The sequence below is a fragment of the Rhineura floridana genome, chromosome 6, assembly GCF_030035675.1.
Source record: "Rhineura floridana isolate rRhiFlo1 chromosome 6, rRhiFlo1.hap2, whole genome shotgun sequence".
In the NCBI taxonomy this organism is placed as follows: domain Eukaryota; kingdom Metazoa; phylum Chordata; class Lepidosauria; order Squamata; family Rhineuridae; genus Rhineura; species Rhineura floridana.
This window is the reverse complement of record NC_084485.1, coordinates 148,920,529-148,942,853: the sequence shown is the minus strand read 5'-3', so window position 1 is coordinate 148,942,853 and position 22,325 is coordinate 148,920,529. Positions and strand designations below refer to the sequence as shown.

The window sequence follows — 22,325 nt, the reverse complement described above, 5'->3', positions numbered from 1 at the left end:
GTCTTCTTTCACGTATAGAGCGACTCTGCCACCAATACGTCCTTCCCTGTCCTTCCGATATAGTTTATATCCAGGGATAACCGTATCCCACTGGTTTTCTCCATTCCACCAGGTCTCCGTTATGCTCACTATATCAATGCTCTCCTCTAACACCAAGCACTCCAGTTCTCCCATCTTGGTTCGGAGGCTCCTAGCATTAGCGTACAGGCACTTGTAAGCAGTGTCTCTCTTCAAGTGTCTTTGGTACTTGTGGTTTGGCATGTGGTAATTTTGCTCTTCTGAATTTATATCTTGTGCCCCTGCTCTCACAATGCCTACTTCTAGGCCTACCCCTTTTAAAATTTCATCATTTCTTTGGTTTTTATCCCAGGGGGGAGGTTTATTCCGAACCGGACCTTTCTCAGCTCCTGTCAGGTTTCCCCCCTCAGTCAGTTTAAAAGCTGCTCTGCTACCTTTTTAATTTTAAGTGCCAGCAGTCTGGTTCTATTCTGGTTCAAGTGGAGCCCGTCCCTTTTGTACAGGCCCGGCTTGTCCCAAAATGTTCCCCAGTGCCTAACAAATCTAAACCCTTCCACCCGACACCATCGTCTCATCCACGCATTGAGACTGCAAAGCTGGGCCTGTCTGGTTGGTCCTGCGCATGGAACCTGTAGCATTTCAGAGAAAGCCACCTTGGAGGTCCTGGCTTTCAGCATCCTACCTAGCAACCTAAATTTTGCTTCCAGGACCTCACGGCTGCATTTCCCCATGTCGTTGGTGCCAACGTGCACCACGACCACTGACTCCTCCCCAGCACTGTCTACCAAACTATCTAAACGACGGGCGATATCCGCAACCTTCGCACCAGGCAGGCAAAACACCTTGCGGTCTACATGCCCATCACACACCCCACTGTCTATGTTCCTAATGATCGAATCACCCACTACAAGGATCCCTCCACCCCCTGGAGATACATCTTCGGCACGAGAGGAAAGCTGCTCATCCCCCAAGGAATGGGTCCCTTCTAAGGGATCGTTTCCCTCTTCCTCGGCTGGATGCTCTCCTTCCCCGAGAACATCGTTCTCCATGATAGCAGGAGAGCTATCATCGCTGGAGTGGGACACAGCTATAACGTCCCTGAAGGTCTCCTCCACACACTTCTCTGCCTCTCTCAGCTTTTCCATTAACAAAATAAGAGACCAGCAAGCTTCACACAACCAGAGCTTTCTCTTGGGTACAACCACCAGTTTTCACCAAAGCCCTCATGCGTCTTTTTTTAAAAACAAAGAACATCTATTTTATATGCACCCATTTTAGAAATGAATTTGCTAAAAGAAGTCAAGGTGTCTGTGTAAGCACATCCCCACTCTCAAAACAACCCAAGACATTGAAGTAGCAGCATGGTCATCTCAGTTTACATTCACTGTTTTATCTAAATGAAACGGGGAAAACAGAGACAGGATTCTGTGGTGATGACAGCTGAATCATGGGATTAACTGACTGACAGACAAACATTCCAGACAATATACCAGTTTTTAAAAAGGCATCTGTGCCCAGGCCTAGAGGCTGCAATGTTTGGGAGGTCAGAGACAACTGTTCTAAGGTGTGAAGGGAATACCACAGGATCTTAATCTGAGCCGGGATTGCCTCATTTATATACAAGTGCTCAGCTTGGAACTGGGAGACCTGGGTGAAAATGAGTCATAAGCACAGCAGAAGTCAGAGGGGTCTAGTCACACTTGCCAATGTGTGATTTGGTAATCTGCTGCTGAATGTGTCAACTGAATCCAAACCAACAGGCATTGTGTGCGAGAGGATATTTACGTTCTCCCTGTAGGATTTAATCTAGAATGCCTCATTCATACAACTACCCCTTGCTGCCAATTGCCAAAGATGTGTGATCTAGTACTAAACATCTTAGCTCTCATGCGGTTGTGGTGAGGAGGGCTTTGTAGACAGATGACTATGAATTTTGCAGTTTGGAAGTTACAGAAATTCCTAGTAACAATCACTACCACCAGTCCCTGTATTTATGACTAAACACAAGCTATTGGCACCCTTGTGACCTCACATGATTGAAAAATATACATCTACTAGGAATTCAGATAAATAAGAAACGTGGGACCATTTTTGACAGTAACATGTGGGGGGGAATCCCCCCTCCCCATACGATTCTCTGAGAACATGGTTAACAAAACTCAGCAGCAGTCCAATAATTAACATGAAAGGGCCTGTACATCTCTCCTAACTCCTGTATATATTAATCTTTATAAATACAATAATTCTACACAAGGAAGTGTAGAAAGACGTTATTTAAGGAACCTTTGTCCTTTCAGAGTGTAAACTCACTGCTCTGTAGAGTCCTCCAGCAGCTCAACAGAGGTTTCCAAGGTACAAGCCCATAAGTGGGGGGGAAAGGGCTACTGTCAATGCATTTCTCAGAAGTCTGCCAACCTGACTCAATCAGGCTCAACAACACTCCTTACAAAACAAGAGACTCCTGTTTAGATAAAGCCAGTCAGATCAAATTGACCATATCTGTCAGTTAAAACAGAACGTTAATATCTCTGGAAGATTCTAGGCCAAAAGATGGTGCAAGTGGCTGCTGTTGCCAATGTCGTTAGGGTCCCTTGGCCAAGTGAACAGTCATAGCTCATCTCTGGCAGACGATGCATCAAGAGAGGACTGAGGTGGCAAAGCATCCTTGTTCTGGGCATCTGTGTGGATCTGGCCCTGCTGCCGTGATTTTCGAGAGAGTGTTCTGTCCCAGTCAGTGGCCACAGTCTCATTGTCCCAGATTGTGGATGTCTCTGTGTCACTGAGGTACCCTGGCTGCCCAGTGTAGTGTGTTGGATAGACCAGCAGAGGCTCTGCAGAGAAGGCTTTCAAGTCCCTCGGTTCATAGTATTCCATGTATTTGGCACTAAAGAGAAGACAAAAACAATATCAACATGGGCACAAATACAAAAGGGAGTATTTTAGCACTACAATTTAAAACCATGCAGGTTTTTTTGGGGGGGGGGAGTTGTCTTTCAAATTTTATAACAGTCAGGGCAGTAAAAAGCTTAGGTCCAGAGCTGTTAATGAGAAAAGTCCTGCTTCATATCTCATTTCTGCCATGAATCCAGTTGGCACCTTTATAGGCAGGCAACTATCTCTCAGCCATTACCTATCCCCAATTATGTGGAGATAATTATACTGACATAAAGCTGTTAGGAGGACCTAATTATGTATTAAATAGGTCACCTTTCAACATAATAAAAGGTTCCCAGGCCTAAAAGTGGTTAACAACAGTGAATTGCAGTGGTTGAAAGACTGACTTACATACTGCAAGTAACAAAGAGAAAATTGTCAGCATTGGACTTTTCTGTGGTATGGGATGTGTGTCGTTTACAGTAGAGAGTATAGACCTGCAACAAGAATGACGGGGGCATTCCTCAGGCTCCGAGACAAGGACTAGAATGGGAGATGGAATTGTTGCAAAACTGGAAAATTCTATCTCGCACGTTTAGTTTGCAGGAATTATTAATGCTGTATATTTTATTTGTAGTTGGCTATATGGATAAGTGTAGTGCCATCCACTGCTTTAAAAAAAAATTATGCAAATGACAACAATGACAGCAATGGATAAATACAATCACGGTAAAACATTTCAAGACACTAAAATATCATGAAGAGAATAAAGTGCTAAAACCTGGCATTAATGGTCAGGGGAGGCCTGGGCAAAGAGTTTTTTTAAATAAAGCACAGAAACATGCACTGTTGGGGTTCACTGTATCACATGGTACTTGCCTCATGTCAGATTTTAATTTTAAAAATGTAAGTAAGCAAATATTAGTGTAAAGGATTTTGACGAACTAAAATATATCAAGAAGAGCATATTACACGCACGCACGCACACACATCCAGTTGCTATCTACACTGCACATTTCTTGGCCTTATTCCTTTGTGACTTATGCCCTCGCTCCGACTGGAAATATTTCTGCCTGATATAGGTGCCTTTTTTCTGGCCCATTGCTGATCCCCTTTTCCCTCTCCCTATCTAGTCAAATAATCTAATAAATACTAGCTAGAGATGGGAGGAGTGGTTCCACCCCAATCCAAATCTGGTTGAGAAATCCAGGCTCCAGTTGGTCAGTGGGAAGCAGATGCTTACTTGCAATAAGAACATAAATGCTATGCAGTTTGGTACAAGCCTACCTTACTAGTTCAGTGCAACCTAATCACAGAAAATAAACTTACACTGGGTGTTTGTTGTACATGACAGGCAAAAATTCATCAACAGGCAACATCTTGCTGAAAGGTTCAGCTCCAATCAATTTCTGTGCCCCTTGCAAGGAGATGGCATAGCCCAGTGTCCAATAAGAGTAATCAGCCTCCACAAGGTTCATGACATTGGAAACAGCCTTTTCAGGACGCTCGACCTGCATCCGTTTCCGGCCAATGTATCTAGAAAGAAAACAGACAAGACAGCTCTGTCATGGGATTGGCATTCCATTCACATGCATGTCACAGCAAATGGTCTGTAGGGACCTGAAGTTGAATCCAAGCATGTGTGAACCTCATCACTGCCTAGATGGGAGACTGCTGGGAACTCCATGTAAGCTGCTTTTATTTTTATCAGAGGAAAACTGAGTTCTAAAAAATAAACAAACGGGCATGCACAGTTCATGACAGAGAATTCATATTCTGCTATAAAAATTACAAAGAAAGACTCAAACCCCAAGAAAAATGGCCTTAAAAAATATCCTGAGTTTTGCATCTGTAGTCAGGGAAGACCAACATTGCCCATAATTCCCAAAGCATGCCACAGCAAATAAAAGGCTGTTATAAGACCAAAGTTCCTGTTCAGAAGAGGCTGCCTGGCTCATTTCTGTAAGAGGCATCAGCTCTGGCCTTGTCTCTTTCCAAGCAGCTTTCACTGATGCTAAGTAATTATGCACATTCTACAAATACAGTTTTTCAAGTTTAAGACCAAAGTGTGCTGCCAATTTAAATTCAGGAAAAAAGTGTGTTGTAATTTTCAGAACTTTGGGAAACATTAGTATAGGGTTGAGGATGGAGACCAGAAGCTACAAGAGAGAAACAAGATTCTTAGCTGGGCACAGTTGCTCTATCCCCCCTGCACTTATAGACATGATGCAAATACCATGTGTACATCTATCACACCAACTCCACCCCAGGGACTGCTACACTGCCCCAGTTGGTACAATAAAGTTTCTCTTTGCTCTCTCCTAGGTGCCAGTTCTCCGATGGCAGTGTCCTCTCAGATCTTCACCAGCCCGGCTTAGGGAACCCAGCAGCACTTGACACAGCATTAAGAGCCCTTCAGAGTACACCAGAAGAACGATTAACAAGATCCTTACCTCCAGCCATCAGCCTGAACATATGAGGGCAAAGAAGCATGTAGAAAGGCTGGATGTCTGTGCACACTGGTCCTGCCCCCTCCAACCCTGCCTGTCACACGTTTACTGCAAAGGTCTGAAGGGGGTTTCCTTCACGCATTTGACCAAATACACTTAGACACCTCCCCAAGCTTGGGAACTCTCCCAAAGAGGCTTATTCAGCCAACCATGCTTTGAAACCCCCTTCAGATCTTCCCGGGTGGGTGGAACAGGTGCACCCAGAACTCAAAGGAACATTGGAGCGGCAGCACATGCACCTCCAGCCCCCTACACACTTTTTACCCTTGCATGTTCAGACTGAATGCCTGAAGAGGGAAACTCCTACAGTTGACCAGTTTGCCTCAGTTCCACCCTTTGGAGCCCCCTCTGCCAAATTATAATAAATCAGAAGACGATTGTTAAAAATAAAACAAGTGGGATAAAGGAAGAACATCTCACAAGTTATCTAACAAGATGACAGACAACGCCATCCTCTTGTTCAGAAGCCTGGTTCAAGCTACAGATACAACAGGCACCTTCCAACATGTCAGCTGTGTGAAGCTGGGACCACTACTGTAAGCAGCTGCTGGTGAAGACCATGACCCAAGGTGAGCAACTTCAAAAGGCAATCGTTTTATCCTGAAGCTTCTCCCCATCTCCTTTCTGAGTGTTGCTATTGAGCCCATGTGTTTTCATATCCACCCACCCCAAAGTGGTATTTTGGAGCTATTGCTCTGTTAAGATAAATACAATGGGCAAGGGAAAACTGCCAGCTTCACTGCCAGCGAGAGAAAGCAATTTCTCTGGTTTAAGCTAGCTATTGATTTATTAGGCTGGAATCCAGGGCAATTACAGGATAAACATTTAAAAAGGAGTCACAATTGCCCAAAGCAGATGAAAAAATGTGGAGAAATTCCAAATCCGTGCCCAGGACCAGAAAGATCAACTTATAATGTATGAAAGCTCAGGGTGTCTTTAATCCCACCCTGCTCTCAATGCAGGTAACAGAATTCAATAGTTGTTCACATCCTTTGCACAGGAATGCAAACCAAGCTGGCTGTTGTTCCCAAGATAAAGTGCTCCTCTGCCGACCACACTAAGGCATCAAGACATTTTTCAGTTATGTTGAACCCACCCCCATCCCAAAATAAGGCTTCTATTTCTCCTAAAATGAGACCTGGACAATTCTTAGGCCTTCTGATCCACCCACCTCTCCTATTTCAGCATTGGGTGCTCTTGTGGGCCCACCTGGGGATCACTTCCAAGTCTCATTGATACAGGACCTTCTAGAGGCAAAAGTGGGTGGACCGCTACTTACATGAGCTCCCAATCAAGCTGGGCTCTCTCAATATCATCCATTAACTTTGTGAGTTTCTTCTTGAACTGATGCTCAAAGCGCACGTCATCTTCAATGACCAGGATCTTCTCCAATTCCCTGTCCATCACCTTAAAGGAATGGTTCAAAAAAAAAGTAACTGGAATCAACTTTACTCCTGGTATCTGAAACTGTATTATCTGCCATGGGGTAGCCAGAAACTGCACCAGAAACCGGACCAAGGCCAAATGCTTTTAAACTGTATTTATACTACTAATCTATCTAGTCATTGCAACATTATGTCTTTAGGATTATTTAAGATCCCGTGAACTGACAGCCAGCAAAGGTGTCATAAGATTCTGTTCTAGGGGATGGACCAAGAGGGTGGAATTTTCAAAGTGGGTGAACTGTTTTGGTAAAGAACTTAGCAATTTCCAAATGATAGATTAGATATCAATAGAAAATGTCAGCAATTGCCAGCTGATTATGCCAAGCCCTGCCTCCCTCTGCTGCCATTTTGTGACTGGCAGGCCTCAATAATTTTCAGCTCTCTCAAGTGGGCCCTGGGGTTAGAAAGTCTGAGAACCCTTGATCTAAGCCAAGGAAAAAAACAAAGGACTTCCCTAACCAACACAATATAACAGAAATCAAGACAAGCAGTTATGTGCTTCACCTCTTTCCAGATATAGTAGTGGCTAAGAAAACATCCAATCTCTCCTCTGGTCAGCACCCTTAAGGAGTAAGGATCCTGGTATCCAGGAAGCATGTCTATGTTGAGAGCTTTTAGCTGGCTTGTATTCAGTGCCCTGCAAGAAGCAAAAGACACCTTAATATACATCTTCAGGACGCAAAGAAAGGGCTCTCAAACTGTAATCCTGCCCCTTTAATTTCACATTTGCCAGGAGGGTCAAAGACCCTCTTTTGGGAGAAGACTGAATCAAAGTAGGAAAAGAACAGGCAGAAGTGCTCAATTCCTACTTTGGCTCTGTCTTCTCCCAAAAGAGGGCCTTTGACCCTCCTAGCAAATGTGAAGTTGAAAGGGCAGGATCGTAGCTTGAGAGGGACAGACAAATAGTCAAGGAATATCTAATCATTTTGAGCAAGTTCAAATCTCCAGGGCCTAATGAACTGCATCCTATTCCTAGAGTATTGAAGCAACTGGCTGAAGAACTCTGGGAACTGCTGTCTATTATCTTTGTGAAATTGTGGAGGATGGGTGAAGTGCCAGGTGACCGGAGGAGGACTAATGTCCCTATCTTCAAAAACGGCAAAAGGGAGGAACCTGAAAACTACAGACCAGTCAGCCTGACATCGATCCCTGGGAAAATTCAGTAGCAGATTCGAAGCCAACATGGATTTATCAAGAACAAATCCTGCCAGACTAATCTTATCTCATATTTTGATTGGGTAACCTCCCTGGTAGACTGTGGGAATGCTGTGGACATAATATATCTCAATTTCAGCAAAGTTTCTGACAAAGTGCCCCACGATATTCTGATTAGCAATCTAGCTAAATATGGGCTGGATGGAACAACCATCAGGTGGATTAACAGTTGGCTATAGAATTGTATTCCAAGAGTGCTTATCAATGGTTCCTTCTCAAACTGGGGGGAGGCAACAAGTGGGATACTGTCGGGCTTGGTCCTGGGCCCAGCGCTCTTCAACATTTTTATTAACGACTTGGATAGGGAGGTGCAGGGAATGCTTATCAAATTTGCGGATGATACAAAATTGGGGAGGGATAGCTAATACCCTGGAGGTCAGAAACAAAATCGAAAGTGATCTCTATAGGCTGGATCATTGGGCTGAAAACAGCAGAATGAAATTCAACAGGGATAAGTGCAAAGTTCTACACCTAGGAAAAAGAAACCCAGTGCACAGTTGTAAGATGGGGAATAGTTGGCTCAGCAATACTACATGTGAGAAGGATATTGGAATTGTTGTTGATCACAAGCTGAATATGAGCCAACAGTCACATGTGGCTGCAAAAAAGGCAAATGCTATTTTAGGCTGCATTAACAGAAGTATAGTTTCCAAATTGCTTGAAGTACTGTTTCCCTCTATTCAGCACCAGTTAGACCTCATCTTGAGTACTGCATCCAGTTCTGGACACCACACTTTAAGAAGGATGCAGATTAATGAACAGGTTCAGAGGAGGGCAACAAGGATGATCAGGGGACTGGAAACAAAGCCCTATGAGGAGAGACTAAAAGAACTGGGCATGTTTAGCCTTGAAAAGAGAAGACTGAGAGGCGATATGTTAGCACTCGTCAAGCACTTGAAAAACTGCCACACAGAGGAAGGCCAGGATCTCTTCTCGATCATCCCAGAGTGCAAGACATAGAATAATGGGCTCAAGTTACAGGAAGCCAGATTTCAGCTGAACGTCAGGGGAAAACTTCCTAATGTTAGAGTGGTACGACAATTGAGGGAGGTGGTGGGCTCTCCAACACTGGAGGCATTCAAGAGGCAGCTGGACAGCCACCTGTAAGGTATGCTTTAATTTGGATTCTTCCACTGAGCAGGGGGTTGAACTCGATGGCCTTATAGGTCCCTCCCAACTCTACTATTCTATGATTCTATACTTACGCTCCGTGTATACATGCAGAAGAATGAGGTGGTAGAATGGACTGCACCAATTCAGACTGCAGGGGTAACGTGTTTTTTAATGCTCCCTTGTGCCAGAAACTCAGTGCAAACAGAAAACCAGCACAGCTGGTGTAGCAATACCTTTTCTTCCTGATATGATCGTTTTCTATTTGTGGGGTTCTTTTTTTAAAACAAAGATGAGTATTTAAAAGTGGTTACCTCCACCTCTAGTGTGATGAAGCACGGTCCAGTCATTTCTTCTTTTCTAGTCCCAGAGCTTTAGCAAATCTAAGGCCATGTTGCCAGCAAATTAACGTTGTCAATTAAAAGGAGTATGTGTATGTGAGAAAGAATCTCCGCATAAAAGAAAGTATCTGTTACTGGCCTCTAAGCCAGCTGCAAGAAACCCTGCTATCAACATCCTCTTTAGAACAATGATATCTTATGCAACTACAGAAAGCTTTGGATATATTGAACTGCCTTCAGAACGTTTTCCTGGAGAATTCTTTTTAACAGCAGCATTTCTATTAAGAGAAGTGGCTTTAAACATAAAAAGTCCAGAATCCACCAGCAAAAATCTCCTATGTAAGCCCCAGGGGAATATGAACTATGCAAAGAGCCTGATAATGCTCCACTCCTCCAGTGGATTGTACTCATAGTTATAATTGGTTCTGAGATATTTGAGTTCACAGGATCTACGGAAGGGTAGTAAGGCAACACAATAATATTTTACGCACAAAACAATACTGTGGATCCCAGAGTCCCGAGATCCACCTCATTCTGAAAACAAAAACAGTTTAGAGAATGTGTCAGAGTGAGAATTACCCACTTTCAGATGAGTCTATCCTCTGTGCATCTGTATGAGTCACTGATCGGGTTATGCCTCCTGAATGGATGTAGAGAGACAATTGGTAAAGAACAGGTAATTCTGCTACATCTCTCAGTGACTGAATGCTCCAGTCCTGCCCAGCAGAGAGAAGTAGCAGAACTGACCATACTGAGCAGAGGCTAGTTGAATCAGAGGTGTCATTGCCAGAACTACTGAATCATGCAGACCCACAGCAGGAAGTCTAATCTGCGGATGGTACTTTGGTCTTCCTTTCTCATGGTACACCAGTGCTTTGTAGGCAGATAGTCTGAGAAAGTAAATTGAAAAATCATCTGCCAGGGTTGTCAAGATCCAAAGTTCAAACTCTACGCCAGGCAGTGTTTATATCTCACAAGTGGTGGCAGGTAAAAACGATGGACATTCCATCACCGTCAACTCACTTTCCATCCACAGCTTCCACTAGCTTGACTGAAATTTCCTGCTCATACAAAGTTCGCAACATTCGATCCCGCCTGTCTTTTCGACGCTTCAGGTTTATCATGAAAATCTAGAGAGGAAAGAAGCCAGAATTTCCAATGCAGGTGGGAGTTTTGAGGGGTAGGAGGGCAAAATGTAAAAGAGTGCGGGTGGTGGTTTTGTAACACTGATTAATACCTTACAGTAAAATACAATCATCATCTAAGGGGGAAAAAAACCCTGATCATTCAACCAAGCATAATAGAAAATTTGAAGGGAAAAAAGCTGCCGAGAATCAAAAGAGTGGAAAACTCTACTCACACTTATACTCTTCTTATTTATGAGCACAAGAACCTGCCTCACACCATTAGTCCATCTAGTTGAATATTATCTACACCAGGGACAGAGAATTTATGGCCCTCCAGATGTTATTGAAGTACAATTCCCATCATCCCTAACCATTGGCCAAACTGGCCAGGCTGGAGGGAACTGGAGTCCAACAACATCTGGAGGGCCACAGGTTCCCCACCCCTGATCTACACAGCAGCTGCATTTGCACATAATGCTAAGCCAAGTTTTATTTTAACCATGGTTTGTTAATGTCATATTACAGACAAGCAAACAAACTATGGCTTTTTTCTCCAAAGCTTTCCAGCTTTTCTGGCCTCATGCTTTTGTAGCTTGATGAGTGTGTGGGGTGGCCAAACAAACCAGTTAAGCTCAGGTGCTGGGTTCAGATATAACACAAAGCCATAGTTTTAAAAAGCTCACTTTGGTTTGTTGTCAAAAATCAAACCATGGTTAGTCTCCTGGGCTTGGTTTGCATGTTCAAACAAACCACAGGCTAAACAAACCATGACTTAGCATTATGCCAATCAGACTATAGTCCTGGCAGCAGATCTCCAAGGTTTCAGGCAGGGGTCTTTCCTAGCCCAACCTGGAGATACCAGGGATGGAAACTGGGACATGCTCTACCTACTGGGCTTTGGCCCTTTCCCAAGATGTGCATGCATTTTAGTTATCCTGGTTTGCGTTTGGATTATGAACTCACTGGCAGATTTCTTGTCTGAACTCTACTTTTATTCTAGGATTTCTTTTAAAAACCACACAAACCATTAGTAAACAGTGGATGGAAAAAGTCTGCCACCTAGCCCAAGCCAACCACTCACAAATATAGCCAGTCTAGCCAAAATTACCAATGAGCACTTGTGTGCAGGTTTTTGGGATGCCCTCTTGACTAAAGGCATAAAAGAACAAGAGTGGCCTTGAAGTATGGGAAGCAGAAACAGGCACACAAATACAAACATCAGTTTGTGCTTCAGTGCTTCCTCCAAACAGGACACAAATAAATAAGGCTGGCAAATAAGGCAGCCACAAAGCAACAACACATCTGAAAATATAAGTCAGACATACAGTATAGGCTTCTAACAGAGCATATCTGTCACACAACCAGACACTGTCTCTACATTTTAATTATATAAGCCATGTAAACAAAGGCCCATCGGGGCTGGAAAAACTAGGTACAACTCCTTCATGTTAAGAATAAGTAGCAACACAGATTTGCACCAGTCCTTCTCCAACTGCTCAGCAAGATTCAACAGTTGTGTGTGGAGTACTCTTATTAAATGCATAAAGGATCTCTGTCAGCTTCTCTTAACCAATCTCTTTCTACATGATATCTTCCAGTGTCAGTTCCACAGACAGACAGAGGTGTGAGACACCCAAAGGAGTGGCATGGCATGAAGGCCCTACGAGGGAATAAAATGCTTGGCAGGTGGGGCTTTCCTCTCCCATCAGCCATCACTTGGCTAAACTGAAGGCCCCCAGGCGGTGGACTCTTAGTGATCCACATTGTATTTACGGGGGCCATGGCACCCTTAATGTCTCACTATCACAACAGGATTCAGGAAGAAAGATAATTTATTCTCTTATGAGAATTTCCTTGCATGACTTCAGCAGGGAGCTAGAGATACCTCGTTTATTATTATTTATTATGCAAGCTAAGAAAAGCATTGTTTAAATTGTATTTTATGATTTAACCTACAACCCTCCAGATGTTACTCCCACCATCCCTAACCATTGGCATCTTGGCCCTTCTGTGCATGCCTGGTGAGGACTGCCAATGCTCTTGGCTGCACTTGCTGGGCTGTAGGAGATGCCAGCAGACAGCAGGCCTTGGGGACAGGGGGGAGGCTTTCGCTTGCACACCTTGGGAAAGGGAAGAGGCGCCACTACTGCTGCTTCCTGACTAAGTGTGAGTTGAGTGAGTGATGCGAGGTGAAGGGGTCAGGTGCTCACTCGTGCTGCCTTAGGCAGCGGCAGTGGTGCCTCTTCCTTCTCCTGGGGTGTGCAGGCAGGGGCCTCCCCAGCCCTCCTTTTCTGCCTTGGGGACCTACCGTCCACTGGCAACTCCTCCCTCCAGATCAGCAAGCACATCAGTGGTGGCAGCCCCTGCTAGGGAGAAATGTGCAGGGAAGGGAGGCCCTAGAGGGGTCTGTATGCCCAAGGGCCCCAAGAAACCTGGAATTGGCCCTGCTAGGGCTCATGGGAGCTGAGTCCAGCAATATCAGAAGAGTCCGATTCCCCATCCCCAATTTAAGCATGTGATGTGACACACATTGTGAGTGTCCCCTCCCCAGGCAGCAGGAAAACTCACTTAGCTTCAGCCACACTTTCAAGCCTTTTTTACAGCCATAGGGGCTTGAAACCTGACAGTCTTTTATATATATATATATATATATATATATATGAATTCTAAATGCAATGCCATGATCTGCAAAGCTGTGATATACACACAGCCTTGACTATAACTCTGCACATTTGATTAGAGGTGGTACTAATAGAAGTTACTTTGAAGGTAAGTATTGGTGGGAAGGAGGAAATTATATTTAACTCCTCCTGCACCCATCAGTTCTTGTCTGCAAATGCCCCCTCTGCAGGCTGTTTCCGCTCCCCAATGTGGACCCACTTCCAAGCCTTCTGTTGGGTATTTGTAAATGAGAATGGCTGGATTAGAGGAGGAGGAAGCACCATCCCTCTCAGCTCCCCATATCAGGATGTATGAAGGAAACACAGATTTGGGAGGCCCATTTTCCTCTTGGAAAAACTAGTTCCATCCTCTCAAAAATTGCATTCAGTGTTAATTGCTGTCTTCTCTAGGGAAAAAACAATCAGCATCTTACTTTTATATTCACTGTAGTCTCATCTAGTTTAAAGAATCTGCATTGTGCTAAAATACCAAATATCAAAGAAAAGAACCAGAATGAAAAGACACAAAAATCTTAGGTAACGTAGTTGGTTCATTTATAGCCTTAATAGTGTAACACTTTTATTAGGGCCAATTAAAATATCGCAGGGTAATGTCACATAAAAGAACAAATATAATATCACACATACACATAAAAATTAAACACATAAAAGTTAATTGATCAGACCATAAACAACATTTTGCTAGACATTTAGGTAAGTCTTTGTTGTAATTGAACTGGTTTAAGGGATCAGTGCTTATTGGATTTTGCCCTACCCTTGTCCACTCTTACTAAAGCAGATAGCTTCCTGTTACCTCATCAAATCCCATCTTGTCTGGGTGCTTTGTAGGAACTGTGACATACTCCGAAGGTTCAACTGGAGGACGGTCAACTGGAAGGGATGAGAAACAACCATCAAAGTACGTCAATAAAGAAATCCTTGAAAGCTGCTCAGCTGGTCACTCTGAGTAAAAGCAGGTTTGTACTCAGCTTCTCACTGTGGTGGGCAATTTACTTGTAGGCTAAATATATTACAGTTTAGTAAGAAGCAATTTTCATTATATTTAGGTTTACTGCTACATAAGTGTGGAAAGGATGACTGCTGCAGTACGCTATTGCTTGTGTATTATGTAAATTTTAGAGAATAAAAGCTCACAAAGAAAGAAAGAAAGAAAGAAAGAAAGAAAGAAAGAAAGAAAGAAAGAAAGAAAGAAAGAAAGAAAGAAAGAAAGAAAGAAAGAAAGAAAGAAAGAAAGAGGGAAGGAAAGAGGGAAGGAAGGAAGGAAGGAAGGAAGGAAGGAAGGAAGGAAGGAAGGAAGGAAGGAAGGAAGGAAGGAAGGAAGGAAGGAAGGAAAGAGGGAAGGAAAGAGGGAAGGAAGGAAGGAAGAGTCCATTACCACTTGGGTCCTCTCTGCATCTTCTAGAATCTCTGGTTGCAAACCTAAACTGTATCTGAATGGAGCTGGGCCATCAGAACTACTTTTGAAAGACATTCTAGCTAGGGAGATTCGTAACAGTCAGCAACAGTATCCTCAAAAATGAATCAGATGCAGTTTGGCAATGATGAGCACATGCTGCTACTGAGGGGTCTCACTGGGAAGATCAAAGCCCTAATTCTGAAATTTGGCAGCATCACAAGTTAACACCGAACCTTGAGTCGTTCCAGATGTCTTGTAAAAATCATCTTTTTGCCTAGGCTTTCCGCAACCCATAAGACTGAACCCTGATTTATATGTATGAATCATCTGGATCTGATTTATTTTCTTTTATACTGTTTTATTGATTTTAGGCTGAATTTTTGTTTGAATGGATATTGTTTTTAGATTGTACATAGATGCTTAGATTTTTTAAATTATTAGCACTTATAAACTGCTTAATAATAAACAAACACTAATAAGATTTTCTCATAAATAGGGTTTGCATATGCACTTCAAAATTCTGGTTTCAAACTCTGGTTATGACATTAATCCTAATTAGCATTAACCATGGTTAATGTGCTGGAGACCTCATACTACATCATGATTCACGGTTAAAAGAAACTTTGGAAGGGGGCGGGAATTGTGCAGGGGGAGGGAGCACATGAGTCCACTGCACTGGGCCTATTTTAGCAAAATATTTACAATTCATGATTTGTCAGTGTTAAAAAAAATCTCAGATTAGGTCCTAAAATATGGAAATATTTTATATAATTTTCCTGGTTTGTATCTGGTCATGTTCAGAGTGGTACATAAAAACTAAACAAAATCAAATTTAATGCAAAATCAGCTATTAAAATATAAACATTACAAACAAAAACAACCACCCCTTCAAAATTAAAAAACATAGAATCAATTATGCTCTAATCATCTACCTAATCAACTCTTAGCACTTAGCCATATAGCCCTTTCTTTGTAATGGGGACCCACAAGTCAGAAGTTGTCACACCCAGACAGGGGAGGTATCTTAAATATCATAATGCAAAATGGAAGCGGCTGGCATGAACCTTCCCTTAACAGAGTTACGATGTGTGACTGTACTTACTCATCGCCTCAGTCAGAACATGAACAATATTGTCAATCTCTTCCTCAAGTGTCTGGTGAGGTTTCAAGGGCACAGGCAGGAAACCATAGTGTTCTCTGTTGCAGATGTACATCTGAATGTCTGGGGATAAAAAGAGAGGGCTAGATATGTCAGTTAGGCCTTCCTAATGAAGCAAAGGCAGTTGCCATGGGAGCCTCTCTTCCTTGATCTCTTTCAAATTGTATTTTGGATCAGTCTTGGAGGGAGAGCTACAGCCTACATCCAGCTAATCCCTCCTACTCAGTACAATAAAAAGGTAAAGGTGCCCCCGCACTTATAGTGCAAGTCGTTTCTGACTCTTAGGGTGATGTCTTGCGACGTTTACTAGGCAGACCGTATATATGGGGTGGGATTGCCAGTTCCTTCCCCGGCCTTTCTTTACCTCCCAGCATATGGGTACTCATTTTACCGACCACGGATGGATGGAAGGCTGAGTGGACCTCGACCCCTTTTACCGGAGATTCAACTTCCTCCTTCCGTTGGAATCGAACTCTGGCCGTGAGCAGAGCTTTGGCTGCGTTACCGCCGCTTACCACTCTGCGCCACGGAGTACAATACAGGATGCTAAATGTCCCATCCTATTTAGTTGACAGTAGCATCTATTGTTTACAGAAGCAATGTAATGAGCAGGCCCCTATTAGCTCATAATTTAGATAAACCCCATGAGAAAAGGGGGAGAGCAGAACTTTGCAATTGATGGGTAGAACTAAAAGGAAGCAAACAAGAGTTATGGCAACATCTGTACCAGAATTACCCTAATAAGAAGAAAAGAATCAAACTAGTCAAACTAGATCATTATGAAGGGGACACCACAAGTTGAGGTGGGTGATAATTTTGATTCAGTTTTCATTTAAAGCCGAACCTATCAAACTCGCGCTTTCCAAAACTATATTAGAATCAAAACACAGCCATCCTTCAAAATTCGTACTTATCTGAATTTTACAATGATGTTCTCCAACCAATGTTTACAGAATGCATTATTTTAGGATTAAAGTGAATATATCACTGAAAGTAACATAAACATACATTATATTAGGAGAAAATGCTTGCAAAATGTGTACATTAGTCAAACATGGGTACAAAAATGTGTTTATTAGGAGAAACTTGCACTAAAATGCTGAAGAATTTTAATGATTTTTTTAAAAATAGCAAGTTCTCAAAAATATGGAGAACTGAATCTAAGACCTGAAAAATGAAAAATTGAGGGAACTGAAATTGACAGATCCTTCTAGCCCAAAGAGAGGGGGGGGGAAGAGAAAATGATGAGTTTTAATCATTTACTAAAGGAGGACCAGGGCTCTTTCTCACCATGCCTGTACAGCCAAGCTGACTTTACCCTTGCTCCAAGAGCAAGCATATTAACAGGAAGGGAGCAAGCAATAGGACAGGCTTGAAAATTAAGCAGAAACGGCAAACAAGATTAGAAGTAAATATCTCCAATGAACTGTGGAAAGAAATATTGACCTCCAATGTAGCTTTCTCACCTTGCGTAAATGTAAATGAAAATTGTAATAAGATGTTGTACAGCTGGCATTTAACTCCACAGTGTTTAGCAAAGATATACCCAGATGTCAGTGGAATATGTGGGAAATGCGGGGAAAAGGTTGCAGATCCAATCGGAATTGGAGAAGTAAAGAAAGTTTAGGAAATGATTGTTAGGTATATACAAGAAATAAATGGATATCATGTACATACGATTCCACTAATAAGTCTTCTGAGGTATTTAAGATGATGTGGATTAGAACATCAAAATTTAGTTTATTTATTGGCTTTATATCCCACCCTTGCTCCCCGTAGTTGGAATTTTGTTACTGCTGCCAAAATATTGATAGCAGCCACAGGGTGTTCCAACAGAACAAGAATGGTTTAATAAAATTTGGTATTTGCTGCAATGTTTGGCAGAGCAATCTAAACCCCTTTTATATTGGGCGTGTGGGGAGGGGATTTGGATTGGATGAAGGTGTCTCCCTACCCAGCCCTGCCAGCTTCCATTGGCCTTCTGCTATTAGCCATCTGTGGAGAGACACCAGCATCACTCCACTGATACAGAGCTCCCACTTCCTCCTGCTGAACATGCAGGTGGGTGAAAGCACCACCAGCAGGATCTTCACAGGCAGCACCCAGCAAAAAAACCCCAAAACGGGGCTTTGCAGGGGCAGGACAGAGCTGGCCCAGAATCCCCTGGATCCTGAATAGGCTCCATGGTCATCTAGGACAGCAGTGGGCTCAATCCACACCCCATTGCTGCATTAGCTCCAGGCTGACGCGGACAACAGGGCTGCAGATGTGACAGCAGCTCCACCACTCTAAATCCCTGCTGGTCTAGAAGTGGGTGGGTTAGAATTGCTCCTTACATTCATGGAAATGGTAGGCTTAAGGGAAGGTAGACAAAAGAATTAACAAATGGAGAACCTTATAGACCTCCTTTATTAAATATATGAAACAAGAACACCAACTAGAATTATTTACAGCTTTTCAACTGCTGCTACAATGAGTAAGTTATGGTATACAAATACGTTAAATATTATGTTTACTGATATATACAGTAATGATTTTAATGCATTGTGATTGAGAAATCACACACACACACACACTGGTGTCCACTGCACATTTGATATCCTGGGCATACAAGTCAGGTGTGATGTGACTATGCCAGTGTACATGTGGTTCCCAGGTGGTCATCTCTCAAGGCACCAAGCAGACCCAGTCCTGCTTAACTTCAGCAAGGTGGTAACCCCATGGACTTCAGACCAAGACCTCTCCCTGAGACTATGGAGAGCCACTGCCAGTGGCGGAACGCAACACTGGGCTACATGGGCAAATATGGGCATAAATAAGGCAACTTCCTACGTTCTACACTTTACCCCACATTATACAATGGGGAATCCAGGATTGCAACTGAAAATGCACTCAGCAGGGAACAGTCACTAATACTGGCTCCATATGCAATGTACATGTTTGCAAACACAAAGTTTGCCTTCACTCATTGTCTAACCTTTATGTTTTTAGTTGTGCACTTCAATATAACAAGATGTGAACCTCATGTGCTATTCATACACCAGGCTCAGTAAAGCCTCACAGGAAATTTAAGCAGGTGCAAAACTCAACCCAATGTCATCAGCTACCCACTATGCAACAAACTCCGGATACAACTCAGCACATCATTGGAACACAGGCTCCTTGACACAAAAAATTGGGCTGAGATCCAAAGAAGAGGCAGTTGGAGCTTGACTTGGTGTTTTTGCCACACTAGTTTCACAGTGAAAACTCTCTCTCCCTCTCTCTCTCTCTCTCTCTCTCTCGTGTGTGTGTGTGTGTGTGTGTGTGTGAGAGAGAGAGAGAGAGACAGAGACAGAGAGACAGAGATTCTCTCCTGAACGAGAGAGAGAGAGAGAGAGAGAGAGAGAGAGAGAGAGAGAGAGAGAGAGATTCTCTCCTGAACACGCATGCCCCTTATTTGGTTGTGGGAATTGGCATTTGAGCCAAAAGACTCTGAAGCTAACAGAAAAGACTTCCAGTGACTGCAGTAGGCTGTAGCAGTTAAATTACCAGCAGTGCTAAGCAGCAGCAGCAATTCAGCCTACTTGAATGCTGCCTTCCAATATGAAGGTCAAAACAGATATTTTCAGCTCTTGCTCTCTCTCTTTTCATTTTTTTTCCAGGAAGGGGGAGGGGAATCCAAGCTCAAAAACTGAAAATCTCCAAGCACACAATCTGCAGAGACAGCTACAATGGCACAGATTATTAACAGCAGAACCCCTCTGGTATTTTTAGAAGTGCAGGATCATCTATGGAAAGGGCTGTTGTGTGTCAGCCCCTTTATGAACTCTGCTCTTTAAGCCAACTAGCAGAATACAATTCTTGCCCAACCACAGTTCAACTGTCAAGTGTCATTATGGGAAATGGATGAAAAGATATCTTGACATGAACGGATTGGACAATGATCATCTGGCTGTCTCATTCCCCAGTCTCAGGTCTGCTTTCCCCTGTAAAAATATTTTCATGATCACTTCAAAGCAATTGCTCCATACATTTTGGGTAAAGCCTTCATCTTCTTTAGTAATCTCATCCCCTTACAAGTAAACTTGCTCAGTTTTCCTTCTTCCTCTCCTTTTGTGTCATGCCTTTCATATCATAAGCCTGTGTGCAAGGTCTGTCTTGTTTTTAATCTGTGTACTGTATTCAGCATACAGTAAAATGCTAAATCCTTTGTAAATGGTAACAACAAATACACACCTACCTAATAGTTGGGGTTCCAAAAGTCCACAACATCCATTGCCAAAGTCTACTCATTGCCCAGTTTTATATAAATAGTCTCCCAACATTTTACAGCAGCAAACAGGGATCCACTTGTATAAGGGGCTCAGCTATTAATCCTCAGTGTAACTTATACATTGCTGAATGCTTTTCCCCCATTTACAACCCTTCTACATATTCTACAGAATGAGCTGGTAGACTTCTGTACAGTACCACTTCAGACTCCAGACTGATGCTGTCTTTTTAAAAAGTTTTAGCCTCGACCTTTCCTTAATGTACTGGTTTAAGTATAGCCTCCTTTGCAGGGATTCAAAAGAAAACGTTGTGTGGTTAAGGATCACACAATTCGCATAGCCCAGTTACAATCATACTTTTAACAGCTTAAGATGAAACTCACAAGCTACAACTTGTGAAAGGAAAGGCTGGACACAACATGGGCCCTTAGCATTCATACATGTGTACTAAAGACATCTGCTACCATCATCATTCTAAACACTCGTTTAGTCCAATTTTATTTTTTATAATTATTTAATAGTTTCCCTGGGAGTGGTCTCAGACAGATAATCTAAGCACTCTCTGGTTTTATGATGTTCTTCAAATGGTTGACCCACAGCTAGTTCTCAAGTTTACCTGCTTGTCGACTTGAGAAGGCAAAGACAATGATGTCATCAAAGGTCCAGGTATAGTCCTGATGTGGGGGATAAAACATCAGTTTATCTGATGCCTCTTTTCTCAGGTCAATCAGGAATGTGGAGTGAACCATTGGGACTGCAAAGCAGCCAGTCCTTTTCCATTCCCTGATCAGGGTATAATCTGGTGTTCTCTTGTAGTAGCCCTAGAATAAAAGGAGAGCACATAGCTTACTAAAGTGAGAGTCATTTCAGCTAGTCATTTCAGAATTTGAGGTACCCAATCTATAGGGCCATTTGGACTCTGGATCTGGAGATCAGATCATAAACAAAAACTTTGCAACACCTATTTCTGTTACTCATTCAGATAACACTTTTTAGTTATAAATAACCAACACCCTTAAGTAGTTGACAGAAGTATAAAAACAGTGGGCTGTATCCAGTGACAGTCCTACTTCAAGTAAACCCATTGAAATTAATGAGCATTTATTTCAGTGGGTCTACTCTAAAATGTAGCCAGATACAACTCAGAAACAAACCAAGCTACCAGCCCTTTCAGCTATGGAAATAATTGCCTAAGAGTCCACCCTGAAAAACACAGCTCTCCAGTTCACTGCCAAGATATGAGAACAGTGTGACACAGACTGAGGCAGATCTGAAGGTCATTCCAAACAAGTTGCTAAAATAGTCAGCGACAGTCTTCTTTATAGAGAATAAAGGAGTGCATACTTTTTGGTGCATCAGTTTTCATTGTTATCAACAGTTCATTGTAGATTTGGTGGGAGCTGTTCTCATTTGTCAGAAATATAAACCCAAAAATGTTTGCAAGCAAAGCTAGCTGACAAACCTAATGCTAAACGGGACTTTGGGTTGCTCCTGTTCCAGAGCAGCGCTACCACACCGCTCCAGCTGCACACAGATCTCATCCTATAAGGAGTTAATCCCCAGAAGGGAAAAGTCATGAGTGAAATCACTGGACTCAAAATGCAACACACACACACAAGGAGTGGCAGGGGAAAAACAATGTTTTGTTTCATTTTAACAAGGAAGCCTGCAAGATGCCATTCCTTCTGACACTCTTTCCTTCATAGGCTGCAATTCCCCACCAAAATATTGACAACCAGATTAATTTGGGCATATTCTGTTGCCATAAAGGGACTGCAAGGATACCATTTAATGACCATGACTCTGCCATAAATTACCATGTTAACAGTCAGCTGGCGCATGGAAGTCTTCCCTCACATAGCCGAGCGTCCCAGGTTGCCGTGTATAAAAATACAGACTTCTAAATTCTCATGGGAGATACAAGCATCCAGGCAGTGTTCATCAAAGGCTTGGAGACTGGAAAAGGTTTCCAAACAATCATTGCACAGGATTTTTGGCTCTTTAACACCATGCAGAATTGATACCAGCCACAGAGCACATTGAATGCACATGACACGGTGCTTATACTTTTATTTATTCATTCATTCATTCACCCCTTGTATCCTTACCTTTCCTATCTCCCTACTGTCCATCATTAGATTGCAAGTTTCCTTGGGCCTGGAATCTGTCTACCTTTATTTGCTCATGTATAATGTA

The 22,325-nt window shown here is 42.7% G+C and overlaps 1 protein-coding gene across 3 annotated transcripts in view; it reads right to left on the bottom strand.

The window, feature by feature from the left end:
- Nucleotides 1-1,388: 1,388 nt before the first annotated feature.
- The window catches only part of COLGALT2 (collagen beta(1-O)galactosyltransferase 2), a 67,905-nt gene continuing 46,968 nt past the window's right edge, over nucleotides 1,389-22,325 (bottom strand). For all 3 annotated transcript variants that reach the window (XM_061634059.1, XM_061634058.1, XM_061634060.1), the window contains exons 5-12: nucleotides 20,746-20,950; nucleotides 15,820-15,939; nucleotides 14,115-14,191; nucleotides 10,537-10,643; nucleotides 7,352-7,484; nucleotides 6,682-6,809; nucleotides 4,222-4,428; nucleotides 1,389-2,902 (exon numbers count right to left, since the gene is read on the bottom strand). In XM_061634059.1, the coding sequence (XP_061490043.1) occupies nucleotides 2,626-2,902; nucleotides 4,222-4,428; nucleotides 6,682-6,809; nucleotides 7,352-7,484; nucleotides 10,537-10,643; nucleotides 14,115-14,191; nucleotides 15,820-15,939; nucleotides 20,746-20,950 (1,254 nt within the window). In that variant the 3' untranslated portion in view covers nucleotides 1,389-2,625. The remainder of the gene's footprint in view (nucleotides 2,903-4,221; nucleotides 4,429-6,681; nucleotides 6,810-7,351; nucleotides 7,485-10,536; nucleotides 10,644-14,114; nucleotides 14,192-15,819; nucleotides 15,940-20,745; nucleotides 20,951-22,325) is intronic.